Source organism: Vanacampus margaritifer, chromosome 6 (assembly GCF_051991255.1).
Source record: "Vanacampus margaritifer isolate UIUO_Vmar chromosome 6, RoL_Vmar_1.0, whole genome shotgun sequence".
Lineage (NCBI taxonomy): Eukaryota > Metazoa > Chordata > Actinopteri > Syngnathiformes > Syngnathidae > Vanacampus > Vanacampus margaritifer.
Window position 1 is genome coordinate 23,988,302 of NC_135437.1, and position 22,214 is coordinate 24,010,515.

General features: G+C 40.8%; 1 protein-coding gene across 4 annotated transcripts in view; it reads right to left on the bottom strand.

Annotated features, from left to right (window-relative positions):
- Window positions 1-6,437: 6,437 nt before the first annotated feature.
- The window catches only part of LOC144054297 (zinc finger protein 536-like), a 36,217-nt gene continuing 20,440 nt past the window's right edge, over window positions 6,438-22,214 (bottom strand). For 2 of the 4 annotated variants that reach the window (XM_077569576.1, XM_077569577.1), the window contains exons 3-4: window positions 18,233-19,018; window positions 6,438-7,047 (exon numbers count right to left, since the gene is read on the bottom strand). In XM_077569576.1, coding sequence (XP_077425702.1) covers window positions 6,812-7,047; window positions 18,233-19,018 — 1,022 coding nt within the window. In that variant the 3' untranslated portion in view covers window positions 6,438-6,811. Of the gene's footprint in view, window positions 7,048-15,254; window positions 15,394-18,232; window positions 19,019-22,214 lie in introns of all 4 variants that reach the window. The other 2 variants (XR_013294642.1, XM_077569578.1) reach the window with 2 other exon arrangements.

The following is a 22,214-nucleotide window of genomic DNA, read 5'->3' on the forward strand; positions in this document are numbered from 1 at the left end:
ATCTAACTTACAGCATCTCTTTCCGAACATTTTTTGACATGCGCGCAGACATGTTCGTATGTACCGTTGTTCGTAACTCGAAAGTAGGGGAGCGTCTGTATAATTCTTTTGGATGGCTTTACATGCCATTTTTTGGACTTACGACTTGCTTGACAAAAACCTGGGAACTTGACTTGGCACTTGATATCTGACTCAACTTGAACTATATGACTTGATAAGTCATCTTCTTTAGAATTGGAAATCTTCATTATATCATACTTTGCCTTTTTAGGGAGGAACCAAGAAAGATAGAAAAAATGAGGCTTTATTTAATCCCTGCCAACCTGGCAAGCTATTCATCATGCAGTGCATTTGCTAATGTTAAAATTCATTCACTGCCAACCATTTTAGAACATTCAAAAATGTCAATGTCCACACGATATTGTGTTCAGACAATGATACCTCGAATCTACCAAATTACAGAATAGACTTTCTCCTTTCTACCTTTTTCCATTATTTTATAATAAACAGTGGAAGAAAGTTAGGTTGCATAAAATGCAGCCAGTTCTCCATGGACTCTCAAACTGTGTTGATATCGTATCTAAAATGGGGCAATGATGTCATCTGAAATTTACAGTGGAGCAGAATGATGACTCGACTTGACTTGCTTGATTGTTTTCAACAGTAACTTGGGACTTGCTTGAGACTTGAAGGTTGCAACGAGACTTGCTTGTGACTTGCACATAAATTACTTGCTCCCACCTCTGGACTTATTTTCATTGATGAGAGACTATTGACTCTGTGTTGTCAAAGTTCAACTTTATTGGCCTTGCTTTAAGCCTGGTTCACCCGGCAGGAGAATTAACTCGATTTTAGCTTCTCCCCCCCAGCTAAAAACACGCCAGGAAGTATCGTGACTGGTCCTCCATGTTTGTTGACTTGGAAGTCACGTTTAATCTTGAGAGGTTCTGTGAGACTCCCCGTCTAACCAGGAAACATTCATGAATGAAATCGGTTTGTGTGTGCTGTGTTGATTTTTCACCGGCATCCCGGTGGCCGTGCTAAATACTTTAGCTAATGCTAGCACTATCGCTATCAACAGTTTTAAACACTTAACTCTGTCTCTGGGTGGCAACAGACCTGTACAGGACGCTGTGTGTGACTTTGCAGTTTGTTCCCGAAACTGATTAGCTGGTGCGAACAAATGTATTTATTTATTTTTAAACGTTGCTGAATATGTGAATGTGCCGATTTTAAGTAAGGTAAAGGTAAATTGCACTGATTGTCACACCCAACTAAGTGGGGGCTAAATTCGCTCTCCGTGCGCCGCACCTTGTCCTGCCGCACACATCCGTGCCCGCCTGTCTGAACTACATTGACTATAAAGTGCAATCGCACTGCCAGAAAATGCTCGATCCTCATTTGGTGTTTAATGTACCAACAGCCAACATGTCTGCGGTGTGGGCACATTTCAATGTATATTGTGCTTTGTTAAAACGCCAGTGCTAAAAAAATATTTTATAATAATATTATAATTTTGATTAATTCTAATAAATGGAATGATGGTTAAAATTGGCACAATTTTTTTTCAGGGTTTCGGTTTTCAGCCAAGCATTTTTCATTTTCGGTTTTCCGTTTCGGCCAAACATTTTCATTTCGGTGCATCCCTACTTAAGAGTTTTGTCTGGCTTTGGAATGGGGCCCAAGTGGGCCCAATAGTTTTTGAGCCAAGCAGCCAAGCGGGTGTGACATTAACACATTTTGATCAAGTCCTGAATCTGATCAAGCAAGAAATGGTCACGCAAATGTCTTTTGTGAAATCTATCCATCCACCAGCGTCAGCCAATCATTCATACACACATTCACATCATCACTGAACTTGCACCAAAGTCAGGTGAGTGCACCACTACGCCGCCAGGAAGCATAATTAGGTAATTCTATTCCTATTTGTTGCTATTTATAACATTGCATATGGAAGGGAAATTGCAGTCTAAAAAGCACATTAAGAGAGTTCTGTGGTGTTCCTGGCCCACCTTTTTTCACCGTGTGTGTCCCTTGCATGCATTTCATTGACAGATATAGCAATCTGGTTTCAATCGGACCACTGTGTCCCACTTTCCCCCTCTTTGATTTACACAATCTCATCTCCATTCCGCCTCCAAAGCTCCTGGATGGTCCGAGCAGGTGCAGGACTGCGGGGCTGCAGCCCAAAGGCCATAGAAGCTGAAACAAGAGAGGCAAGCCAGCACGCATGCAGAATAACAATGCCTCCATTTCTCACACTGACATAATCCCCATGTTTTATTTGTTCCCTTGTAATTCTTTTTATATCTCGGGCTTATGTTCCTTGGCATTCGTTCAATCCCAGCCTCGGGACACAGGGCTCTAGCGGGCCCATATGTGTGCCTTGCTCCAGTTAACGCCTATTAGTTCCATTGTAAGTGTGACTAAACTGGCACGTCTCAGCCGGGAGATGGGCTGGCTTTGACTGACAGCCCATGTCTGGATCCTGTACTTTGAGTCTCACGCAGTCTTGTCAAACACAGGCTGTGTCAAAGCATCCGTCACTCCGCTAGCAAGTGCAGGAGCCGCGCTGCTCTGCACAGCTGACCACATGACTCTCAATGACTTTACATTCCTCGCTGGAGTCGGACTTTGCGCGAAGTCGCGCTGCAATACTAGCCGCACTTCTTCCGTTGCGTGTTACTTTCTTTGGGATTTGGCAAGATCAACAAGTTTTCCCTTGTTTTCATTAGAAAGATCCGGAATGGAAAAAATGATGCGAGACATTTTAAAGCCTCCTTTTACGAAAACCTACTACTGAGCCAGCTTTCCAATAACAGCGTCCTAATAGGACTGTGACATGGTGATGATGCATGTTGCTGCCGGGTCTGTACCACGTGATGCCAACTTGAATATTGTTTTCACAACTGTGAAAGCTAATTACCTTTAATTTTTCATCTGTGCTCCGAGGGTTGTAGGAGACTGTGATTAGTGATTCATTACTTCTCATTACCTGACCTGTCAAACTGTTTCCTTTCCTTATTGAGGCTGATTAGGCGAACATGGCCCGTCTATCTCGGTGAGGCTGAGAAAGACCTCAAGCGTGATCTGCGGATGAGCCTCTGATGAGAGGATAATAACGGGGCGAGCATAAAGAAAAGGAAACATGACTCTGAAGGGAAGAAAGTAGTTAAGATAGACAGACACTATATGGGCAAGAGTATGGTACAGTGGACATTTGAGATTTTGTCAATACGTGGGTTTTCATTTCATCCATCTATTGCTATTCAAATTGTCAAGAATTGTAAACAAAACAAAAACTAAATGGAAACACTAGAAATGTGAAAATGGCCTAAAGTTAGCAAAAATGCTTACAGACGCTCCCCTACTTACGAACATTCAAGTTACGAACAACGGTACATACGAACATTTCTGCGCGTACAGTATGTCGAAAAATGTTCGGAAAGAAATGCTGTAAGTTAGATTTTGTATTGCGCGTAGTGCTTCTTTCCGCCGCTAATACCGACGCTTGGCGCTGTGAGAGCTCATTGGAGGCTCAGCAACGTGTCGAGGAGGAGGAGGAAGAAACGCCGGTCCCCATGAAGCAGGAAATAACTTTTGAAGCCGATTCCAGCGACGACGAAGAATCTCTCATGATATAAAATCCTCCTCTTCCTCCTCCTCCATCATCTCCTTAAGCATCGAGTACATCTTCCAAAAGTAAGTTAAACTTCATTTTATTTATCTTATTACGTACATGTACATACTGTGTGTGTGTCTTTCGCTCTCTCTCTCTAACATACGTAGTACAGTACAGTACTGTACGTATTCTCTCCATTTTATTAAGTTTTTTTCAGTACAAACCAATGCAGGTTACTTGTACAAGCCTTAAACATACTTCTATAAACCTTCAATATACTTATATAGGCTTTAAACATAACTTATAATACAAAATATAGCACTGAAGCAACTTACGAACAAATTCACCTTACGAACGATCGTCCGGAACGTAACTCGTTCGTAAGGTGGGGAGCGTCTGTACATGCATGAAGGGGGTACATTTGCACGTTTTGACCAGCTATTACGTCACACGTACATATTGTGGGGGATGATACATTATGGGATGTTCGGGGAAAGAATTGAAATATTTTAACTGGCTGAGCTGGTTGTCATGTTGGGGTGTTGTCACATCGTCAATTGCTCCTCCCTTTCTTTTCTAGTTTTCAAATGAGCGGAGGACAAGGCGAAACAAAACCTTTAATGCCACGCCCGACGGAAAACGTCAAAGAAACGATCGGCAATCTGTCCATGATCACCTTTGTTGATTGTCAGTCGAGTGTCTTGTGGCAGAGAAACGCTCTCATATGACATCATCTCATGGCGCAGTCTCCTCTCTTCTCAATAGTCACAAAATGATTTTTTTTTTTATGTTCAGTTTTCGCGTTTTCACTAAACTTGCTTAAAAATTTGGGATGGAAACCCCATTAATGATGTTAGATCTGGGAGATGGTCTGACTCAGAATCTCTGTTTTCATTCATTCCAAAGGTGTTGAATGAATGATAATGAATAAGTCAGAACCTTCAAATGCTTCTACACCACTCATTCAACCATGTGCATGTGTAATTGCGGTGTAGAAAAGGGTCTTTCCCAAACTTCCCATCAGAATAGCTTCAGGACGGACTTTAAGATTCGACTGAGAAATAATTTAATACCGGTGAAAATGTATGAAATGACATTTCTTACTTTTTATGTTGGAGAAAGATGACTGATTTACTGACAAGTTGTCATCCTTGGCAAAAGGTCAAGGTGAGCCTGACAAGACAAGCATAGCCCATCTCAGGTCTGAAAATGGAATCTTTTGGTGGTTGCGTTTCAATTTGTTCAAATTTAGAAACAAATGTTCTCATTGTAAATGTAAAAAGAACGTAATCATTTCTTGAAATAAGTTCTGTTGAATTCTATTTGAGCGGTTCCAGGATGACGTGAGAAATGTAGCCAAACTTGAATGCTAACATGTCAGGAAGCTGGAAAGACGACAGAGCAGCCGAGTGCAACAATGGCGAGAGTAGCACGACGTCAAGTAAAACATTCATCACTATTAGTCGTAATTAATCCCCAGTATTAATTAAAGGGTGTTGCTTTAAGGGATGGTGTGCCTAATTAGGAGGTTTGACAGGATGACACCCACATTCAGCGGCCTATTGGAGGGGAACAATCAACTGAGTTCCCCTCAAAGCTTTTGGAGCCTTGCAAAACTCTTGTGTCCTTGGTCAAACTCACAAGACCTGGCATGGTTCAGAAAAAGTATTGACAGGTATGACAGGCCCCCGATTAGCCAGTCAGCTGGAGGCCCAGACCTTGTCACCTGTCAGGTAGACAGATGAAGGGTGACTGAGCAGCACAGAGGGGAGGGGGGGGGGGGGGGAGGAGGAGAAGAACGACATGCGGCAAAGCTGGGATGGGGTCACATGCGCAAGTGTTTCTGAGGCACTCCATCACTAAAAAGTGGGTGATGATGATGCTCAGCCAAAGAATCTGTGATTGGATCAGGGATTAAGGGGCGAGTTGTCTCTTAAGGGAAGGACACACTTAAAGGGAGGCGAAAGTAAGCTCGGGAAGGACGACAGTAAACAAATGTCAGATGGCCCGGGCAGGCAGACAGAGTGGCAGAGTGGGTGGGCTTTGACAGACACATCTCACGCAGGCTGACAGCGCCGTCAATAGCCCCGGGACGGCCGTCCTGATTGACAGCTAGCAGGTGGCGCTTGAATGGAGTTGTCAGGACGACTGTCAGTCAAAGTCACATCACCGTGGCTACAAGGCTTCATGTGAACAGGCACACAGCTGCCCAAGGTGATCTCTGGGTACAGGCGGAATGTTGGCACGGCAGGCGGCGGGCATAGTGGATCATATGCTGTAATGGTCACAAATGGCAGCATTTTTGACTAGATTTTACTTACACAACACAAAAGCAATCATGCTCTTTTTTTTTTTTCTTAAAGATTCAATCATGAATCTCTACAGTTTTCCCAATTTCCTTGGTTCCCCTTAATTGAGCATTGTGTTCCAGCACTATGGCATAAAGCACAGGAGTTAATGGGCAATAATTATATGTGAGAGAGCCTTTCTCCCTGGAGTGGAATCCAGAACAAATGGAAGCTCTGATGTGCAACATTCTACTTCATTACATCTGCCGCCGCGAAAGCCCGAACATCTGGCACCATATCCTGACAGATAGACAAGACTTGTGGACTGGAAGGGAAATGGAGTGATATTTACCAAAAATAAATAAAATAACGTAACGCAGGGTATTTACTGGATGAAGGAACAAATGCTTTGGGCAGACAGGGTACATTCTCCGTACTGGACGAGCGTTGAACTGATAGATGTGCGCAAACACAAGCTATGTGTTTGGACAAGTTGTCGAAATGAACTGCACTTGTTGCTGTTGTTACACTTTCACATCACAGTGGACTTTATTTATTATCATTATTATTATATGCAACCCCGTTGCTACAGATAAATACATACTGTGAATCTTCAAGAAACACTGGAATGTACATCAACAAAAAGGGATCTTTAGTCCCACATTGCACAGCTGAAAATACCCTTCTTCCTTTCACTGTAAGATATGTCTGAAAGAACCACAAAAGAGGGAAGAAGCCAATGAACAGTTATCTAGTACTTAGTGTATGAACACCCAAACGTATTATATCATTATAGATCATAAGAAAGTGCATAATAGCCCCCTTTAACTTAACATCGCAGTTGTTCTTACCAAAGCAATAATCATAACTGTCTTTATCAGCCGTTTCCATGACAACAACATCAAGTTCCGCAGAGCGATGTGACGTTGATTAGCTCTCTACCCGCAGCCTGATTGTCTTCCCCGATACTCGGTGGCGATCTGGACAGGCGCTGCGGCGTGTGCGAGCGGCGGAGACGGCGGTCGGGGTACAAGCTGTTGTCAAAGGGCTTTCGGTGGACGCAGATGACGTGCGTTTTCAGGTTGCCCTTCTGGGAGGCACTGTAGGGGCAATATTTGCATGGGAATGGCTTCTGAGCTAGGAAGGGGGAAAGAAGAAGAAGAAGGTTTAACCAATTAAACTTCTGCATTGTCTGGAAGCTATGTGAGACAAGTCAATAAAATATTTGAAACTGCTTACAGTATATATACACACACACAGATAAGGATAAAGAAGGATAAACATTTTGTTTAATATACAGCTGCCTGACAGTGTCAATCAAATCTGAGCGTCATTGTCTTTTGTAAAGACAGAATTTTATGCATAACTTGTTATGTATTTCATTCAATTGTGCAGGTGTAGCTAATGTTGTGGCCAGTCGCGTTGTAGTCCATTCACTTATAATGGTTCAGTCTGTTTCTTTGCAAATGTGTTGGGCTCAGGGCTCGAGCCTGCATTTGTGTATATTTTTATATATAAGGCCCATCGCACACTATGTGACACGGCTGCAACTGTCTGAACTGTCACACAGTGTAACACGTTCGGCGATCGGTTTGCACCTGTGGCCGACCATCAGCCACTGATTTTGCTGCGATTCAAGTACTGTATGTCACAATGTCGCAGGTATAAAAGCCAATCAAAAAATGTACATGAGATTTAACCCCATAAAATATACAGTACATTTCTAAGTGAGAACAAGCCAGCCAATACAGTACATACAGTGTTAATTATGCTTTACAATAATATTCATCTATATCTGATTATATTTGTATATGTAGCTGTGGCTAGAAAGCAAAATGTAGAGAGTCATCAAAATGCACTACTGTAGTCAATGTGAGCATCATTACCAAAAAGGTGACAAATTATCCCACACGCTTACATTTATCACCTGCATCCTCTCTTTATAAAAAAAATCTGCTTCATTCTTCACAATGACAGTTTGCGAGGCAAAATGTACATTTTGAACCTCACCAAAATAAACTGAATAATAAAAGTGGGAATCAACCGCAGAGACCGTCGCAAAAAGCTTCGCTACTTTCAGCTAGCTAGCAAGAAATGTCAGATGGCGACCAGTGTGGATTAACACATTGCGTAGTTGCTCCTAAATCACTAATCACCGCCTTCCGTGGTGACAAATAAGCTACATTTATGACAAGTATCGTTCTCACAACGTGATGAAGAGGAAAGATGGAGAATACATGCTAATTGCTAATCGTGAAAAACAGAAATTAAGTGACTATACACTTCGCAGAAGTCTGGCTGTAACCGCATTAAAGTGGAACGTATAGGCTACAACTTTCAACAGCAAATAGAATTTCAAGGCAATTTAATCTGTTTTATCCACTACGCTATGCAGCTAACAGAACTGACACTGGAAACCGAAAATGAAGTTACAGTGTACGTCAACTGGGATAATAGGCCTATGTAGTAATACTATTATTTTTATAATAACATAATTTTTTTATTATTATTAAGCTTTGCTAAAGGGCCATACAACCCATTCATTAATACTTTAAAAATGATAACTGAAATCTTATACTTGTGTTTGAAAGTGACCCAGTGAAAATGTTTCTATAGACAAGACAATTGCTGCTATACACAATGTGAATTTAAGAAAAACTGTTGATTACATAAAAAAAGAAAGACAATTGTTTATTGGCTGTATTTGTTGTATTTATTTATTAATGTATTTTTTATTGTTTAACAGATTTGTTAAACAATAAGTATTGGGGATAAACAAAAAATAGCTGAAGTCATTGATGAGCATTGCTGTGTATTGGTTGCTTAGTGTGTGCTGTGCAATTTTTGCCACTCGGTGTGCAATGGGCCTTAACCTGAATTCAACATTATGGGTTTGCAATGGCTTGTCACTGTGGTGGTGCACTTCAAAAGTACAGCCCAGAGTATTTGTACTATTGATAGGTACATGGTTTACAGATGACTAACTTTACTATATACTGCATTTTGGGTCCTAGACAAGTCAATCACTTTGGAAGCCAATAAATTTGAGGCACAGTAGCTTGTTGTATACTTTAATGCTTATTTTATTTTAGTTTTATTTTATTATTGGTATTTTTGAAGCATGATTTTATTTTTTAATTTCATGTATTTAACATTTTGATAAGGCAGGCCTAACCCTGAACTGGTCACCAGCCAATCACAGGGCATGTACAGTACAGACAAGCAATCATTCACAGTCAGATTCACGCCTACAGTACGAACAATTTGAGTTTTCTATTAACCTAAGAAACAGGTGTTTGGAATTAGGGAAGAAATTCTACTACCAGGAAAAACCATAACTCCAAATGCAAACTCCAAACAGAAAGGCTCTAAATTCAGACCTGCGACCTCTGAACTGTGAGGCATAAGCGCTAACTACTCGCACACCATGCAGCCCTTAATGTCTTTTAGTCATTATTATGAGTAACCAGCTCACCGACAAACCTAGCAAGGATAGCTGAGTGCTACATGGATAGAGTGATGATGGATGCATGGTTGCATGAATATTCATTTATTATTATATTTATATGACGTTTTATTTTCTTGCTTGTTTTGTTGTAACGCGACGATTTCTGAGTATTTCCTTTAGTTGTCAAGCAGAAACTTGAGCTGATTTTGAACTTTAGATATGAAACCCTGTCTAATCCATTGTCACCCATTTCCTGCTTGGACACACACACACTCAGATAAACAAACAGTAACACACACACACAAGTGTTGAGTTGAGGAATGACAGACGTCTGCAGCTGAGAGGGGAAAGGAATGTCAAAACTTCCTGTCTGTCCCGTGCAACTTAACTCCACTGGCTTCTCTTGATGTGGTTGACTTTAAGCGCACAAACAACAGCGCATTGCAGTTAATGGCTTCCATGCGTTTGTCTGACCTTAATGTACAGCAAACATCAGCTTGACACCAAAGCCTGATGCTGTTGACGTGATGAAACGAATCACTCCTTTACTTTTGTGCTTTGATGGACACGTGTCCTTTCTCCCTGCCGTGCTAACCGGGACAGGTTAGCTCATCAAATGACTTTCTCTTTTCCTGTCTGTCTCGCACTTCAATGTGTTTTCTCGGTGATTCACGGTTACAGTAAACCGTTATGCGCTGATGTCATTTGACATCACTTCCCAAAAACCCAGGGCCGTCTCAAGCCTTTTCCACATTCTCCCTCCCCCTCCCCTCGCCTCTTTCTCCCTATTCCTTTCTATCACGCTCATCATCAGAGCCCGGACAGCTGCGGGAAGCTGAATACTGGGCTGCGCATCTACATAAAAATGTGTTTTGGGGGCGAAATTTGGGAAAACTCACAGAAGGTGTGTGCAATAAAAGGTAATGCTCCATCTGTTAGTGTATAATAACCTGATGGCCAATAAAGGACACACACACACTCGTCAGAAAGAAGATAAGAATTGACACATGTGAATATCATCAGAGTGGCGCACATGGTTTTGTGTGTGTGTGTGTGGAGTGTAAAATGGGAAAGAAGGGGGCCGTAAATCGTAAATGAAGGCTTTTGTTGAGCTGGAAAATAAGTCAAAAGCGACATAAAACACAGAAGTTACTTATTCTTGACTTAAATCCAGACATTTATTGATGTAAAAAAAAAAAAAGCCACCCTCGTAAAGTCAGGTTAAAACGAGTCAAAAAGGTCTCACGCCGACATCAGGCCCTGCTTGTCTTTGATTGTTTCTATCCCTCCTCTTCTTACCGGAGCCGTTGGTCTTCCTCCCCACTCCCTCAGGAGAAGAGGGGAGGTCCAGGAGAGGGCAACCTCCAAATAAGTTCCATTAATCACAGACCAGAGTCTAATGTAACTAATATTTTACAATTAGAGGAGACAGCAGCGGGCTCGGAACCATCCATCTCTTCACCACATGAGCCTCTATTCGTAGGTAGCTTTTCGTCCATACAGCGTGTGTGATGCTATACCTTTACATGGACATGCACAGGCGCAAATAGATTGGAGGGGAAATGAGAAAGGAGGGACTGTGATGTGCTGACAGAAAGAAAGATGATATGCCAATAGTGAGGGGGGGGGGGGGGGGGAGAACAATGATTGCTGATTTCGTAGAAGACTGTTGCCTGTATTATGAGGGAAATTACACTTTAGCCATAGCAAGCAACAACACAGCACACTACAATATTTTAAGTGACACCTCCCCTTATTGCATATCATGCAGCACTGGGCTTCATGATAAAATTATAAAGCCCAAACTCATCGCATTGATTTTGGTCCTTTCATTTGTGTTGGATGCTGTGTTTAGTCCACTTGCAGACTAATCGCTAGCATGTGATCATGACGTAACTCCAGTTTATCTACAAGATTTTATCTGTAAGAAAAGCATTGACAACAAGAGCCTTAGCTCCAAAAGCCTGTGCCTGCCCTAATCTGTAAACAAATTGATGCCAAACTTAAAGGTGGGGTATTAAGTTTTGACCATTTGTGTTTGTAAACAAACAATTCAAAACGATCTCCTCCCATGGTTCAATCCCTTCACTCTTCTGTTGAGCCTGCCTTCAGCGACACGCCCCCCCGCTCTGTGATTGGATGGAGGGGTGAACATTGACTTTCCACCCAGAAATGTCCCGTTCATGGCAAAACACAACAAAATTGCAAAATACAGGCTAGGGGGTGGTGGTTGATGACAAAATCACCACCACACATTAACAGGAGCCCAGAGGTGTCGATTGAGAAGGATTTCATGTGCGTGCATCAAGTGTTTATGAAGTGTTTATTTCTGAGGGAAAATCTAAGACCCCACCTTTACAGAAATTGGTTTGATCGGATAACTTTAAAGGAATATTGAATGGCTTTGGAAAAACATGAATAATTTTTATTAATTTTAATTAATTTGATATTTTACAAATTTTGGAAAGTGTTTTTTTTAATTATTATTATTGTTTTGTTATTTTAATGTTCTTTTATACATTTGGCAGGTCAACAATCCGGAAATAACTCAAATTGGGTCAAAAAGGGACTGACCTAACTTTTTGGGTTATTCAATTTACCCCAAAAGTTGGGTTAAATGAATACAACACAAAACAGCCCAAAAAAATTGGCTTGCTTTGTGGATTATTAATTTGATTTGACACAACTTTTTGGATAAATAACTTAAAAAAGTTGGTTCGGCTCTTTTTTGACCCAACGCATTCGGGTTATTCAATTAACCCAAAAAGAATAACCCACAAAATGCCCCCCCCCCCCCCCCCCCTCAAAAAAAAAGGGGGTTACGTTGTGTGGTATTAGTTTAATTGATCCAAAGTGGGCTATATAACTCAAAAGGTTAGATCGGACCATCCTATTTTGGTTCTTTTTAACCCAACTGTTGTTAGAATGCACATTTTGAGACTCCAGAAAACAAGGCAAGAATGATACGATTCCCATCATTTTGAGTGTTGAGCATTTATTTGGGGTGACAGTTTGATATTTCAGTGGCATCCATGATAATAAAATGAACACCAAAAAAAGGAACAATATAACAAAAGAACTTAAAGTAAGAAACTTAGCAGCTAAAGCTTTTATTATTACTAGAGATGGGCGAGTTCTGATATCACGTTTTGCTATCGGTCTGATAGCAGGCCTTATTTCAAGATATCGGTACTTGCAACAGCCCTCTTGGGGCTGTTTTATGATCGGGATCTAGATATTAGAAGCATTGAAAATTGTCATTAATTTCATGCAATGTTAAGAAAAAAGTCTATATTGGGTCTATATGCAAACATGTTAACGTACAGTACTTTCAGAATGTGACCACTATGTTACTCATGGTGGTCACAGAAGAGCAATTTGACAATCTGTGCTGTAACGTTTTTTTGTATGTGGATTTTTTTAGCTCAATCATAATATAATAGATAGATAGATAGATAGATAGATAGATAGATAGATAGATAGATAGATAGATAGATAGATAGATAGATAGATAGATAGATAGAATAAAAAGAGGCTTCGATACATAGTCAATGTGCAGCAAAAAAATCATCATTTAAATCATAATCTTGTCATCTTGTAACTCAAGCTGACTGATATTTTTCTTGAATTTTTAAATATATATGAGGGGGAAAAAAGCTACATTGGCTATAGTGATGAGACTCATGCAATATTGAATCAGCAGCAGTATAAAAATGATAAAAACGTTATCATGACCTGCCTCAGCACCAAGTGCACATTTCTGTGTGTGTGTGTGGGTGTGAGCGTGTGTTTGTGTCTGAGATAATGACCATGATGACAGTGGCGGGGCCGACGGGGGCCAGAGGAGCTGAATGGTGACGGATGACACAGTGCTGAGCTCTGATGGCACACAGACAGTGAGTGATGACTGCACATCCTTCCCAGCACTCCACCCTTCATTATCTCTATGAGGAGAGGCACGGCACAAAAGAGGGCCGCGTTGCCCTCTCGCTGCCCTCGGACGACATCTGCTCATGGAGACAGGCGCACCACCGCTTACTCCTCTTTCACCTCGCTGTCGCTCCATCTATCTCCATCTACTGCCATCTTTCTCACTCCTTTTCTCTTGCTCCCTCCACGGAGGGAACACAGAGGTCAGACAATGAGATAATGACTCATCCCTTTCATGCAGGGAGCCTTTTCTTTCTCTCCATTCTTAATCATTTCTGTATAGATCTTCTCATATTCACCGTGAGAGGCCGGGCTATATCTGTTCATTTGTCAACTGGTTCAAAGTTATCCAAGGGCATCGTGTTATCAAAACACTTTTCTCTATTGAGCCTTTGAAAAACGATTGCACAGTTTAACGGAAGCCAGCCCTTTTCAGCATGGTAAATGCTACCATCTAGTGGCCAAATGAAAACATCGCAGGGATGACAGGCTCCGTTGAAAACACGAGGGAGGGTTGTGTTCTGTGTGAGACTAATGAACATGCAGACAGGTTCAAACAGAGGTCACCATCTGGCCAATTACCACTGTTGGCACATTGGAGCCGACCCGAGCTGTCAGCGCAAACGCATCACTCCATGTCCAAAGTGCCCGGCAATATGTCAGCGTGCCACTCGACATGCCATCCAGTGTGGAAAGGATGGGGGCAAATGGAAGACAGCCCCATGACAAAGCCACCTGGTCAGTTCCGCAGACAGGACAGTCTGCTGGGCCACCTGCTTCGCTCACTTTTGGAGGACACACCACACACTCTCAATGTCACTCATCTGTCTCAATGTCCTGTTTGACTGACGCCATCTAATTGTGGCTCTGAAATCTGCTTCACGGGACGAAATCGATCCGATGAATACTGAAGAATGTTTGAAACAATTCCTTCCAGCAAGGAGGTGACTGATCACTGAAGGATCAAGCTCTGATTTGGCTCTGGATTCTCTCAATCTTAATTGTTTTTTTGGGACAATTAGGGAAGGCCCGTTGCTGGCCCACAAATCTCATGGTTCGAGGAGTTTGATATGGAGGAACTGACCGAAATTCCAACTGATAAAGTATAGAGACATACCTGCCATTGCCAACCCTTTCCAATTTTTACAGTGGATTCACATACTGTATTTAACTGCCGTCACACTTCTCTATTTCTCCTGATTTTAAGGCACCAGATTAGTGATGTGAAGCCAAAAGCGGGCCTTTCTTTGATTTAGACAGTGAAAGGTTTATAATGTCCTTCTCTAAAAGCAAGAGACAGGCCAATTGCGAACATTGTATGCAACATGAATGGTAAATGGCACTTCATTTATATAGCACTTTTCCAACTTAAGCGCTTTACATTTGACTACTCATTGTGACGCAGCATCAGGAGCAACTGGTGGCTCAGTACCTTGCTCAAGGGATCGAACCCACAACCTCTGGGTTGCGAGACAAGCCGCACAGCCCCAAATGTATGGGGTCATTACATTTTGGTGATCATCTGGATAAATGTGCAAATTAATTAAATACATTTATTTTCACCATTCGAGTTTTAGTAATTGAGTCTATTGACTTTGCTTAAACAACACACCAAATGGTGGCCAAAAACCTTTTGCTCTATATCCAGTAGCTGCAAAGGGCTGGACGATGGACCGACTTTTCCTTCTTTCTTCTTTTTTTTTAAATTTTTTTTTATTTTTTTATCTAATAGTCCAGGTGTCCCAATACTTTTCAATTGAATTCAACTTTATTTATAAAGCACTTTAAAACAACCATTGCTGCATACAAAGTGCTGTACATGGATTAAAAATCTGTCATGCTTTATTGCATGACAGGTAAAATAAAATTAGTAACACAAAATAAATAAATTAAAAATTATCATGAGTTGTTGGCAAGTAAATAAGCAAAGAAAATAAAATAAATAATATCAATAAATTAATAATACTTTTATCTAGGAATGGGTGAGTACTGGTACCGGTATCGGTATTGGGCCAATACCAGGTCTTATTTCAAGGTAGCAGTACTCATGTCGGTGGCCGCGACCAGTATCCGCTGCTCTGTTGTGGCTGTTTTCCGATCTGGAACTACAAAGTAGAAATTGAAATTAGTAGTTGTCATTAATTTCATGCAATTTAAATGGAAATGTTTTTGGGGTCTTTAAAATAAAAAATAAAAAAGATCTGTCATTGTTTTTTTTGTTTTGGGGGGAGGTGCCGGAGGGTTATACAAAAAGTACTAGTGGTATCAGTACTTGGTATTGGGTACTACTGAAGAACTGAATACTCATACTGGTATCAGTCTGGGGGAAAAAAGTGGCATCGAACATCCCTACTTTTATCCATACAGGAACTTTAAGCATGACAACTCAAGTGATTCTTACTCGTTTCTTTTTGAAATCTAAACGACATTAGTTACAATTTCGACAGTGTGACAAGGAGAGGCGTCAAAAGAGAGGCATGCCTTTTGCCACATTCTAATAACCATCTGTGCAGGATGACACCAAACTACAAGTTGCTGTTGGAATCATAAAGAAAGGGAACAGATGTGAATCCCTAATGGAGTTGACAGGCACTTTCCTGTCTTCCACGTGAACATATTGGGTTTTGGAATAAAAAGGAGGTGGGGAGGAGTGAAGGTGTATCATGTTGCACTCATAATACATGCATATCAAAGACCCCAGCTGTTGGATCCCCTCTCCTGAGAGACAGCATTATTAAATCCGCACTCAGCAAGCGTATCACACCAGCACAAGAGCTTTAAGCCTCTCTATCAGGGGCCTCAATTGGCTTGGACCATTTGTAACCTATCACACAAGGAGATTACATCACCTTAAAGCGTGGAGCTAATCACTGAGGCACACCTGAGTCTTACTTAGCTCAGATCAGTTATAAGTTTTCAATGGCAGGGTGGAAATACTTGTTTTCAAACTGTGAGATGCGTTATTTTCAATTGACGTGATCTGTTCACACATGCACACATCCTTTTTACGGCTGTCATAATCTTTTTGGGGAGGTGTAAGGCTGGCAGTGTTAGTGAGAATCTTGTAACCAACAATGCGACACATTTAATTGACAGCAATTTATAGGGAGCTTGATGTCATAGTGATCCAAATCTTCCCAGATTCTGATTTCTGCAGCGCTCCAGAAAGCAAATAGATATTGAACTTATTTGTCCACCAGGTGGCAGGATCCACCTTCTAATCCTAAAGCCAGCGCAGCAACACGTTAGTAGTATTTTTACAGTGATTCCCGATTTTCATCGCACCAAGTTACGTATTTTATCTACTTATCTATTACGTGTGTGTGCGTGTGTGTGTGTGTGCGTGTGTGTGTGTGTGTGTGTGTGTGTGTGTGTGTGTGCGTGTGTGTGTGTGCGCGTGTGTGTGCGTGTGCGTGTGTGTGTGTGTGTGTGTGTGTGTGTGTGTGTGTGTACGCGCGCGCGCGTGCGTGTGTGTGTGTTTGTGTGTGAAGGAGAGGGGGGTGGGGGGGTTGGAGGCGGGGGATCTAATGACAAAGCACCAAAATGTCACAAAAAGCCGGTAAATTTCAGAGCATTCCATTGTTCAGGCTGTATCGTTTTTGGCATCCATGGTGGATTTACCCCCAGGCAAACACACGCCCCCAGATTTTTAGGGGCCTCAAAACGTCTCATAAAATCTGATTAATACATTCTTCTTTGATTTAAATCTACTTTTATTGTTTTAGTTTGAATTCGCACATGCACAAAATTCACTGTCTGTCTGTCTGTCTGTCTGTCTATCTATCTATCTATCTATCTATCTATCTATCTATCTATCTATCTATCTATCTATCTATCTATCTATCCATCTATTTATTTATTTAAATCCCTTCACTTAGCACATATCAATCCAAAAAGTAGTTTAAAGTAAACAAATTACATTATTTTAATAGTATGTTACAACTTGGATTACGTTATAACCATGTTTTGTTTTTTGTTTTTTTAAAGGAACAGTGTGTCGAAATGATTGCTATCTGTGGTGAACTAAAGGAATGTAACAACTAAAAACTTATGCACATGCATTTTGAAACACGCACATTACGGTGCGTCAGAGAGACCACACTTCGCAAGCCTACAACAAATTACTAGGTTCACTAAGTTTGCCTCCTTCTGGTATCCGTAGCAGAAAAAAACCATGTCAGCCATCTAGGGGAAGAGTGACCAGTGTAATATATTTACCCTCTCCCCTCTATCTTTGTGTTTTTATCAGGCAGAGAAGCAGTATTCATTGCGTTCGCAGGATCTCTTTTACTCAGCACCGTCAGCCGGGAATCTTCTGCAAAATGACTTAAAGCTCAAAGAACTGGTGTCCTTAAATGTTTTTAAATCTAAATTTAAAGACATGGAAACAGCTTCCACACAGTGTCGATGTTTTTAGCTTGGCTGTTTGAACAATTTTATTGATCATTGAATCCCAAATGTTGTACTTTTACATTTTTTAATTTGTCGCACTCTGTACTGTATGTTTGTAACTTTGTGTTCTTTTGCTGCTGCCTGTCTTGGCCAGGTCTCTCTTGAAAAAGAGGTTTTTAATAATTTAACTAAAGGTTACGGTAAATGAAATTTAGCAATTACTACACCTATGATTCTATATTTTAAAAAATGTATGTTGATGTGTGTGTGTGTTTTTTCCATATTATTGAAAATAATAGTGTTTTTTTTTTTTTAATTAATGAACATTGAAAAATCAAAAAATTCTATACACTGACCCTTTAAATTAACCCTCACAATCTGGGCCTTGATAAACAATTTTCCAAATCTTGACCAATGTATAGGTTTGTTTTGAGGCCCCAAAATTGTAAATATAAATACACCCTTAAATGTTAATTTGAACAGAGATAATTTTTTTTGTAGTAAATAATTGAATTGATGGGAAACACTGATTCAACAAGTGTACATGCTTACCTGATGACACATTATTCATGTTGCCCCCGCCGTTCAGGGTGGTCCTCTGACTACCACTCGCGTTCTTCTGGGCTCTGAGGAGTGAGAGCAGACTAGCTTGCTGATAGGAGTTGATCTGCTCTGGAGCCAAGTTCTCAGGCGAGGACATGCTCGATTCTGCTGCAGCCCACGGGCCCATCTCGTCACGTGTCTTCCCCAGGACGTCGGCCTGGCTGGCATCTTTCAGCTTCTTCCACTCAATTGCATCGTCATTTGCTCTATCTTGCTCTTCTTCAAGACTTGCTTTCTCAACTTCACCCTCCACACCGAGGCCCGTTGATCCTGGATTCAGTTTGTCCTCACCTAAAAGATCACACCTGTACGCAGGCTTCACATCAAGTTCAGTGGCGTACTTGTGAAGTGGATTGAGTCCATTGCTGAAGACACCAGACATTTGGACCAGCAGAGCAGGAGACACGGTGGAATGAGAGGAAACAGACAAGTCTAAAGGCTCATACTGGGACTTGTTGGTGTGAACGGAAGAAGGACTATCACTGGTTGGATTCTTGTCAGGGACCAGCAGGGTATTTTCTCTGTCTGGGGAAAGGAAGTGGGCGCTCACAGGGCTCCTCTCCTCCCTGGACCGGGGTCGCGGCTTCGGGTTGGGGCTGGAGCTTCTGCTGTTGGTGGCCTGCATTGGAGAAGACAGCTCCCCGCTGTTCTGCCAGGACGGGAAGTGGTAGCGGTCCAGCTGGAAACCGATGGCGGGGTAGTCGCAGGAGGATGGACACTTGTAGACATTGTCACCTAATGCACACAAGAGCAGCAAGCACATAATCAAATTGTGTGTGCATAGCAAGCATTTTGTTCCGAGAAAGGCACACGACTGTTCTCAGCATGAAAAATGTTGCAATCCCACACCGGGCTGAGTTGAATGATTTAAGCGGTGCCCCACAGTAAATCATGCTTGTAATCAGCTTTCAGCTCCAGTGATCCATCATTTTACAGTATGGATGCCACCACTGTGTGCAATAAATACACCCAAAGATGTTAACACTAAACAAGATTCCTCCAGAAATAATAAAAGAGTGAAATTGTAAAGCATCCAAAAGAGGGCGGTGGTTGTAGACAGAGAGAGAGAGGGAGAGAGAGGGAGGGAGGAAGGGAGCGAAGTTCTATCAAACAGCAGTAAATGGCTTTCACAGTCATGTGACTGGCTCTGATTAACCACAATGTACTAGCGCTCCTTTTATTTCTGCATTACACTTCCAAAATGTTTATTAATATAGAGAAGGGCAGAGCGATTTTTCTCCTTTTTTTTTTTTGTAAAAGCTTTAAACCCACCTCAACCTTTAATTATGTGAAATTCATAATGTCTGCTTTTCGTGTTTACCTACAAAGTACTCTTCATAGTGATCCCAGAAAGACCCTCCAGGGTTAAACACACTTCCCTGTGACCGTTTTGAATAAGAGATCGTCGGCCTCACACTGTCTTTAAACAGCCCAGCTGTTTCGCTGCCATTCCAATTACAGTAAAAGTCATCCAACGCCATTAAGCCACAAATATTGGCAGTTTATTGCCCAACACTCTCTTGGCATTTGAAGGTCAGGCCATACATTATACTGTGTCTTTTAGGGATGCGTCTGGGATAGGCAGATAAACCCACCACCATTAATTTAATTCCATGCATATTGATGCCTTATTGTTCTTCTTTAATGGACTAATATCTGAGTTACAACAGTGATTCATCCCCGCCAGAGAAATATCAATTTCATACACCTCGAGATGTGACCCTGAGGTAATTCTCCACATCTAATGATCTGAAGTCGGCACTCGACTTTGTTTCCAACTTTAATAGAAAAACTACAATTGTGCAGTGAACGGTAGTAAAAGGAGGGTTTTCTTTTTTTTATGTTTGTAATGCAGAAATCCATAAAATATCACCGCCCTTGAACAAAAGTCGTTACTCTTTGTGGTGTGCTCACAGACACCAACATTAGATACATCTCACACAATCTAATTAGAGCTGTGTAATATATTCTGAAATGAATTTTGATTGACACATTTGCAGAGGTACAAGTTTGACTTTTACTCGTAGCAAATGACCTATAAAAAAAAAAAAGAAAATTCCGTAGCAGAAATCTATCACATTTTTACATGATAAGTTTCACGTTTTAACATGATAAATATTAAGCTAAAACATTTAACGTATCATGTAAAAATTATCAGGTAAAAGCGTTAAGCTTATGTAAAAATGTGAAACTTACCATGTAAAAATATGAAATAATTTGCATGTAAAAACGTGAAAATGATCATGTAACAATGTGACAGCTTTCATATAATAACATGATATGGAACATTTTTACATGATGATTTTCACCTTTTTATATGACAATTATTTCATGTTTTTACATGGAAAGTTTCACATTTTTACATAAGCTTCACGTTTTTTTTTTAAAATGTTTTAGTGTAATGTCATGTAAAAATGTTCCATGTGTTATTATATGAAAGTTGTCACATTTTTACATGATGTTTCACTTTTTTACATGATAATTATTATGGGAAAACATGACATTTATCATGTAAAAAAAAAAGAAAGAAAACAAATGCACTCAGTGTGATACAGTGCAGTTCAACACCACTGAAAACTACAAACACAATTACATATTCTAAAATTGCTATCTGTGTCAGTTAAAGTTGAGAATTATGACGGATTATCTGTATAAATGAACAGTTTTATTGCAGCTTCTTGGACTGAATTTCACTGGATGTTGAATGTGTTTATAAAGTGGCCGGTCTCTGTTTTTATTATCGCGGCTGTAGATTTCAGCAGTGGAGAACTGACTTTGTGCTACCTTGTACTAGATTCCATGAGATACGAGAAAGGCAAAAACTAGCATCTAAAAAAGCATTAGTAATGCGCGATACAGCTATTATTTTGGATTGTGCACATGGCCTGCCTACAGTATATGTGCAGTACAGTATATGTGTGTGGGTGTGTTTGCATCTATCCTGTGCAATTTAATGTCAGTATACATGATATGTGCACAGCGGCCAGCATCATGGATGTGCATGAGCGGGAAAGTGGCTATAACAGTGCCACACCCTTATGTCTCCAGTAAGAGAGCAAAAAAAAAAAAAAATCCAAACTGCTTAATGGAACTCTTTCAGATGCTCTCTATATATCTCAATTATTCTGCGGTTTAAATTACGATGACATTGCCGGTCAGCTCCAAATGCAGAAAACCCAAATCTGACCTCATCTTTCAGCATCCTAAAGCCATTTGCTAACCTACATGAGAGCAGTAAAACAACATCAAGACCGAAGATTCTGCTGCTTTTTGCTCTTCCTCTGGATGGGTGCCATCTTTGTGATTGCCTGGTTCATGCTAACTTAATCAGTTTAAGATTTACTTACACTGTCGAGCTTCACAATATGTGAGGGGAGTCATTTCAGAGCTTAGATTTATCAAGCAAAACTCCAATTACTGCATCATTACAAGCTGCCGCCTCTCTTGCCTAACACAGAGCACATAATAAAGTGATGCATATGCGTTATCTGACCTTACTGGATGTGCTGAAAAAAAAACTGTAAATAAATATATAAAAGCCCTCAGCGAGCCTGAAAAAAAAAATGAAAAAAAAAGAAAAGAAAGCGGGCAACCAGACTTGGACAAGTGATTCATTTCATATGGAAATTGGCTTTAAGATTTATACCCATACAAGCCCATCAATGCAATCACAGCCATGCATAGTATATGCTTACACAGCCATTTGGCAGTTATATTGTCGACATCAAACTCTATATAGTGTGACTCTTTCTATATGTGCAATCAAGCACCTGAGATGCAAAACAGTTATTCATGGTGGCTGGTTTGGTTTAAGATGAAACAGAGTGAGAGTCGCACGCCAGACTGGTGAGAAAAACAGGGGCGCCAGATGTTCTTTGATGTTTATAATAGCATATATTATTAATATTAATTAGACCACATAGTCAATGAC